Source organism: Mercenaria mercenaria, chromosome 5 (assembly GCF_021730395.1).
Source record: "Mercenaria mercenaria strain notata chromosome 5, MADL_Memer_1, whole genome shotgun sequence".
Classification (NCBI taxonomy): Eukaryota; Metazoa; Mollusca; class Bivalvia; order Venerida; family Veneridae; genus Mercenaria; species Mercenaria mercenaria.
The window spans coordinates 56,950,308-56,958,700 of NC_069365.1; the positions used below are offsets into that span (position 1 = coordinate 56,950,308).

Genomic DNA, 8,393 nt, shown 5'->3' on the forward strand with positions numbered 1-8,393 from the left:
TGTAGGACACGGCCCCACAAAATCAGATTTTTTCAATATGTTAACCATTTCATCCTTAAATGTCATAAATTTTATTTTGGTAACATGTAGCATAAAATAGACATTAAAGATTATTACCTATCAAAATTCTGTAAATTGAATATTGTAGACAGAACTGCAATTATAAAAGCATAAATATCATACATATATTACTAAGAAATATAAATAATAAACTGCAGTTACTAGTAACTGTTATAAAAGCAAAATAATAATAAATACATAATAAAAACAATTTGTTGTTCAAAAATACCATGCATAAAAACGAGTTATTAACGAGATCTTCTCAAGTCAGGTTTTATTGATAGCCATTTCATTAATCGATCAAAATATTAAAGTTACTTAAATAGGCAGCCATGGACTTGCATCATGTTGTAACATAAGGTAGAACAGTAAAGTTTCAGACCTATAAATGTACACATGAACATATCGTTCATATAAATTTCATTCGAACATGATGTTTAAACAATTTACGTTATTGTAACGTTACTTTAGTTTGGTCCATAAGTACAGGTACATGAAATGTGTTCCATTTTAATCTTTAAAACGTCCTTTGTTCCATACCTGTGTTTATTTGATCTCATTTATGCATATACAAAATCTAGTATCAATTTTACCATGATTTGTTATAAAATAAACGAATAAAATAACTCCAGTGCATTTTGATGATATTAGTGTGTAGGACACGGCCTCTTGTGGTAGTAGGTGTAAACAAGTCAAAATTTCGATACACTGTGGATACATTTGTGCTATTCCAACTACATGCCCTGATGCATAAGACATTATAGAGTATAAAAATTATAAATAATTTTCATTTCCTACTACTGGGTACTTCATAAAATGGCATATTTTTAGAATATGTGCGCACTTTATTGTGATTGTGCCGTTGACTGTTGAAGCCCAAAGGACAGGAACAACAAACGGAAGAAATTCAAAAGAAAATTCTAAGTCCACAAAAAAAACCTTACCAGGTACAGGTATGTCAAAATACACCTAAAAATTGGAGGTACCATCCATGTTGTACCACAGAAAAGTGGTATTGGTTTTTCCCTACAGCCAATAATAAAAAAGTTTCAAAATAAGCTATTTATAGTAACATAAAAGGGAAGTAATTAAAAAAAAATTATTGTAAGTAAACAAACAAGCGGGCCAAGATGGCCCTAGGTCGCTCACCTGAGAAACACACCATAACACACCATAACAGTGTAAATATGTTTGACCTAGTGATTTCATGGAAAAAAATATTCTGACAAATTATCATTAAAATTGGAGCAAAAATCTTGAGTATAAATAAGTATTATCTTTGATTCGACCTGTGACCTAATTTTTGACCCCAGAGTACGAGACCCATATTCGAACTTGACCTAGATTTCATCAAGACTATCATTCTGACCAAATTTCATGAAGATCAATTGAAAAAATACAGCCTCTATCGCATACACAAGGTTTTTCTATGATTTGACCTAGTGACCTACTTTCTGACCCAAGATGACCCATTTTCAAACTCTGCCTAGATTTCATTAAGGTTATCATTTTGGACTTAATTTCAGGAAGATCAATTGAAAAATACAGCCTCTATCGCATATACAAGCTTTTCCTTTGAATTGACCTAGTGACCTATTTTTTGACCCCAGAGGACCCATATTCGAACTTGATCTAGATTTCATCAAGGTAATCATTCTGACCAAAATTCATGAAGATTAATTGAAAAATACAGCCTCTATCGCATACACAAGGTTTTTCTTTGATTTGACCTAGTGACCTAGTTTTTGACCCCAGATGACCCGTTTTCGCACTCAGCTTAGATGTCATCAAGGTAATCATTCTGACCAAAATTCATGAAGATTAATTAAAAAATACAGCTTCTAACGCATACACAAGGTTTTTCTTTGATTTGACCTAGTGACCTAGTTTTTGACCCCAGATGACCCGTTTTCGAACTCAACCTAGATTTCATCAAGGTAATCATTCTGACCAAAATTCATGAAGATTAATTGAAAAATACAGCCTCTATCGCGTACACAAGGTTTTTCTTTGATTTGACCTAGTGACCTAGTTTTTGACCCCAGATGACCCATTTTCGAACTCGGCCTAGATTTCATCAAGGTTATCATTCTGACCGAAATTCATGAAGATTAATTAAAAAATACAGCCTCTATCGCATACACAAGGTTTTTCTTTGATTTGACCTAGTGACCAAGTTTTTAACCCCAGATGACCCATTTTCGAACTCGGCCTAGATTTCATCAAGGTTATCATTCTGACCAAAATTCATGAAGATTAATTGAAAAATACAGCCTCTATCGCATACACAAGGTTTTCCTTTGACTTGACCTAGTGACCTAGTTTTTGACCCCAGATGACGCAATTTCGAACTCGGCCTAGACATCATCAAGGTAATCATTCTGACCAATTTTCATCAAGATCAGTTGAAAAATACAGTCTCTATCGCATACACAAGCTAAATGTTGACAGACAGACGACAGACAGACCCCGGACATCGAGCGATCAGAAAAACTCACCTGAGCATTGCTCAGGTGAGCTAAAAAGGGATCTGCCAAATACAAACAAGAGCACTGCAATGCAGAGCAATATAAACAAAGCAAAGGCATATATTACCTTTGACCCCTAAGTGTGACCTTTACCTTGAAGTGAGTCATCCACAACATGTGCTCTGCACGTCGTCCTGGTGTGGTGAACATTTGTGCCAAGTTTCTTTGAAATCTTTCAAGCAGTTCAAGAGTTACAGACTGGACACAAAACAAACTGATATGACCTTTATATGACCTTTGACCCCTAAGTGTAACCTTGACCTTGAAGTGAGTTATCCGAAACATGCGCTCTGCATGTCGTCTTGGTGTGGTGAACATTTGTGCCAATTTCTCTGAAATCCTTCAAGCAGTTCAAGTTACAGAGCAGACATGAAGCAAACTGATATGACCTTTGACCCCTAAGTGTGACCTTGAACTTGAAGCAAGACATCTAAAACATGCACTCTGCATGTCGTCTTGGCATGGTGAACATTTGTGTCAAGTTTAAATGAAATCCTTCAAGGGGTTCAAGAGTTACAGAGCAGACACGAAATTGCTAATGGACGGACGGACAGACGGACACCGGGGGTATAACATAATACGTCCTTTTGGGCGTATAATAATCAGTGACATTTGAGAATGCAAATGTTCAAGCCCTAATTCTTTCAGTCAAAATACTGGCAAACTTGTATAGTAGGCTTAGTCTACAGGTGCTGTAGTGTCATTATCATGTTCATACTTTTCCTTTACATGTTTACATAAACATACTAACTGTTAGATTTACAATGTACAAGCTTACACAGAAGTGCTAGCTGTCAGATTTCCATGTTTACAGAGAACTGCTGTTAGATTTACATGTTCATAAATTATAGAATTACTAACTGTTAGATTTACATGTTCATAAATTATAGAATTACTAACTGTTAGATTTACATGTTTACATAGAAGTACATGTACTAACTGTCAGATGCACACATTTTCATTAAATAACAGTTACTGCAGTCATATGTGAAAAACTTGGGCTTTTTATACTTGAAACATTTTCTCAAAATAACAGAAGATGAATAACTTTAAATCCTGTTTGACTGAAGTTTCAATATAAACATGAAGGCAACTCTTTAAATAAAGGCAGTTCACCATACCTGCAGCTTCACATATAAATTGTGTAGCATCAAGATTGACTTTTTTCGCAGCTTCCGGAGTTTTCTCAATCACATCTACCCTCCTTTCTGCTGCACTGTGTATGATAACATCTGGCTGTAAACCATAACAAAACAGTAACAAACATTTTAATTATCTTAAAGATATCATGACCGTAGTGATTATTAAGGAAACCGGAGCACTTGCCTCAGTAACTTTTTCTGCCTCATTTGCCTTGATCAATTTTTCTGCCTTAATTGAAGATGATTTTTTGCCTGGGTCATCATTTTTGGTATTCCGTCTTTTGTTTTTCCTCAACTGTATGAATTACCAGTCATCCCAGAAGAACATAATCTCAATTTAGTAAATATTTCTTCAATTTTCGTTTTCGAATAGGTCTGATATATAAATATGGAATAGACTATACCATAGATATACGACGTCACAACTGTGTTTGGTGTGCGCATTTAAGATATATTCAGATTGGAAAGTTAGTTTTTATGAGTTTAATATTTTACCCAGCAGCATCCAAAAATATGAGCCCGTAAACTAGAAGACAATCCCAGGTGCATATCGTGGCATGCTCAGTTACTCTGCTGATTGCTGAGCAACATGTGCAATAGTCATGTACTTAAAGGCACTTACCTCCAGATTTTGGCTAAAAATGATCTTTCTTTGAAATTTAAGTTTGGTCATATTATGAACATCAGAACAAGAGTTTTTCTTTCTAAACTATCTTATGCCAAATCAAGAAAAAAATGCCCAAGTCAGGAATCAAACAAAAGTCCCCGTGGCAATAAAGCTTTTCCTGCGGTCTTGACCAATACACCACAGAGGAATACGTACTCAACGGTCGCTAAATATAAAGCTTTATATTAGAAGTAGTTTACCACTAGTACCCCATTGCAAATACTTTTCAATTTTGAATGGAAAAATTAGTAGAAACAACTAGTCTCTTATGTGTTTCCATAACATATAATCTGCCAGTAACAGATGTTTATTCTCTTATCTTAAAGGACAGCTAGCATCACTGCAAAACTGATGTTGTGATATACAAAACAAAATCAAACAAAAGGGCATATGACACAAATCATTTATGTGGCATATGTTAAAAACACCACTGTGCTAACTACGCTCAAGAAAATCATTATCTTTCACGCTTTGATACACTGCAAATTTACAATAAATCAAAAACTGTAACAATATTTATACTGGAAAGAAAATCTTACTAAACACCATTTATTACTGGAATATATTTACCTTAAAGTCATTGACGACATCAGTGACAGCATTTTTGTCTGACAAATCAACTTTTTTAAGACCATCACGTGCGCGGGAAAATGCCAGTCCAAGAACATCCCAGTCAGGAGATGCACAAAAATCCTTCATGATCGCTCTACCCAGTAAGCCAGAGGCACCAGTCACTAAGGCTCGATGCTTTGTCATGTTTATCTGTAATATGCAACACAAACCAACAATAGTATTCAGAAATGTACATCTGCAAATTTCTAACCCATAAAAACAGCTGTCCGTAAGACAGCCAATGCTCAACTGTTGTTGTCCCAGAAGCAGGAATATCACCCTAAATGTTAAAATATCTATTACAGAGTTTCAATCCAGTATCTGCATTAGTTTTGGAGATAGTAAGTTTTTAAGTTCAAAAAGGGACATTATTTTGCAAAATACATGTCAGAGTTATGGGACTTGATGGTATGACCTAGTTTTATAAACCCCAAGAAACGTATGAAGTTTTAATTCAGTATTTGCATTAGCTTTTGAGATAGAAACTTGCATGCAAAACTTTAACCAGGATTTTCTAAGTCCAAAAGGGAGTATAATTTGGCCAAAATGCATGTCTAGAGTTATGGGACTTGATGCTATCACCTAGTTTCATAACCCCGAAGACACACGTGAAGTTTCAATTCAATATCTGTATTAGGTTTAGAGATAGTAACTTGCATGCAAAACTTTAATCAGGATTTTCTAAGTCCAAAAGGGGGCATAATTTGGCCAATATACATGTCAGAGTTATGAAACTTGACCCAGTGTGGTTGGTAATTGACCTAGAAAAAAAAAAATAAGTTTCACAGCTCTATGCCTTTAAATGACAGCTATACGTACTTGCATGCAAAACTTTAACCAAGGTGTGAGTGTGACGCCCACGCCTGGGTAATACAATACCCAATTCTGCGGTTGATTCAAAATTTTGAAAAAGGGCTCTCTGATGTGAAGCATGCGTAATTTATATAAAAACCTGCCCCAGCGCCATCTTCTGGCTTTATATGGCAGTTAGGGGTTTAAACAATGTACCATTTATAAACACAAACATGCTGATTTATTTTCACTGGTACAGTACATAGATATTAGTATGATGCAACTGGTCAGCTTTTCAAAAATGAATTCTGTTCTAATCTATCTTTTAATTCTAGCATTAAAGTGGTTCTGCATGTTTGAAAAACCGGAAGTAATGGTGTAACCTCATTTATCCTGATAATGTAGAATAAAGCCCGGACTCAGCACAGACACGAAAATCATTTTACATATTAATGCAACCCATGAGTAAATTCAGAGATTCTTTCCCTTCACCAACTGACTCCCATAAATGGAGCCTGTCCCCAGCTGAAAATGAACGCTTTTTTCCCCTGAATGCAGGCAAAAATTCCCCATTCAGTTGACAAAAAAAATATATTGAAGCTTATGTCAAATCCGAAAATTGCATTTGAAAACCATTATATAAACATTATCTTATAAGGACCACAACTGAACAAAACATGTTTACCTACTGGAACAGTGAACACGCACATTAAACTCAATAAAATGCTTAATAAGTAACCTTCAGATTGAAACAAACATCTGTTTCATAAAGGTCTATCTTCAGGATAAAACAATTTGGCAAAGTTTATATTAAAGATTTATATACTTCAAAAAACGGCTTAAGAACATGGCATCTGACATTTTGTTGTAAAAAGTTTTACCAGTAACTTCAATAATGTGAAACACTACTTGTTCATGCATAATGATTACTAGAGGAATTCTTGAGATGTTGGCCATTTTCTTTCTACTTCCTATTACTATGCCTGTACTTTGATTGCTCAAGCATGAAACATGGCCTATTTTTCGTCAAAAGTCCAGCACAGGTGTAAAAAAATTCTGCACCTTTGGCAGTCAATTTTGGTACAGACGGTGGTTGGTACAGACACTGGTCTGACAGTTGCTTCCCCTGGTCCTGAAGTTGTTTGCTCATATTTCAGTCTGGATGTCAACAAACCCATGCTGGATCTTATAACGCAGAGTGAGACAATGCTGCCTGTGCCTCACAGTGAGTGGAAACCACTGGAGTTCTTGCAGTCCAAATAATTTGACGTCAGAACTGATTCTGAGATATTTTCGTGATAAGGCAGAATCCCTCTCTTTACCTCAAAACCAGTAAAGACCTTTTTTGTGGTGAAAATAGATTTAGATAAAACACAATCAGGCAATATACTTAAATGATGAAATCATAAAACAAAATAAAACTGAATCATTTTATGGTTTAAAAACATAACAGAAAAACACGTTAATAAAGCGTAAACACTATATGTTTCATTTGGCTACCGCGCCGTGTTTACATGTCTGCCAATACTTTCTTACTGGTATGCGGTTATCGATCACGAGACACGAAGCGGAGCCATGTAAAAGGTGTGTAAACTTTAGAGGGTGTTGTTAAAAACAGTGACAAACTCGTGTATGATGTTTATTCACATAAACATCAATTGAATGGAAAGAAAAAATGGATATTCTTTCCGGGTATCTTAAAATTTCACTAATATCAGGGATATAAAATAGCATATACCTAATGTTAAACATTTATTTTTGACCCCTAAATAAAAATAGCTAGTTAAATATATCCCTGAATATTTTTGTTTTTTAATAGTTAAAATGCAAGTTAAAATTCGTCGCGCAGAATTGTCGCGGAAGGTTCACCACAGAAAAGGTCCTTCCAATGTTGTACATGGAGGAGAAATATTGACCTGTGCAAAAATATCACGTACGATATCGCGACCTGTGTACAAATATCAGGTCGGAGATTTCCCCTGGATTGAGAGACAGTCTCTAGATCTAAACACTGTCTCTCGTTTGAAAGACAAAATGTCTTTCGATTGAAAGACTGTATTTAGCTTAAGTGTTGAAAAAACATGAAATCATTATTAAAACAATCATTTTTTTACAGTCGCATTATTTAATCATTGAAACAACTTGTTATTTCAAGTAAACTTTACAAGAAACACATTGTCATAGAAGTTTGCTTAAGCATTATAATGCTTAAACAAAATTCCCAAAATAATTTAGATTTTGAAAATTTGATAAAAGAAAGATAATTTTCTATTATTTGAAATAAATTTGCGCATTCTAAAAAGAGAGTTTTAATTACTCTTTCAATGATTTTCATTGCTTAAGCTAATTTGAGTCTTTCGAACGAAAGACATTTTGTCTTTCGAACGAGAGACAATGTTTAGATCGAGAGAATGTCTCTCAATCCAGGGGATGTCTCCGACCTGATTATAGTTGGACTAAGAGCATTCTTGTAACACTGACAAAGCTGCAATGTCTAAAGTCTAGCTCAGATGGAGTAAAGGCCAATCATGGAGATGTACACTTTCAAACGATATGTTGACCCCGGCATTTACCATCACTGGCCACGGAGCT

General features: G+C 35.0%; 1 protein-coding gene across 3 annotated transcripts in view; it reads right to left on the reverse strand.

Annotated features, from left to right (window-relative positions):
* Positions 1-8,393, reverse strand: part of LOC123557310 (methionine adenosyltransferase 2 subunit beta-like) — a 33,093-nt gene that overhangs the window by 24,400 nt on the left and 300 nt on the right. The window contains exons 1-3 of one of the 3 annotated variants that reach the window (XM_053543671.1): positions 8,375-8,393; positions 4,968-5,159; positions 3,710-3,824 (exon numbers count right to left, since the gene is read on the reverse strand). In XM_053543671.1, coding sequence (XP_053399646.1) covers positions 3,710-3,824; positions 4,968-5,159; positions 8,375-8,377 — 310 coding nt within the window. In that variant the 5' untranslated portion in view covers positions 8,378-8,393. Of the gene's footprint in view, positions 1-3,709; positions 3,825-4,967; positions 5,160-6,863; positions 6,883-8,374 lie in introns of those variants that run through there. The other 2 variants (XM_053543670.1, XM_053543669.1) reach the window with 2 other exon arrangements.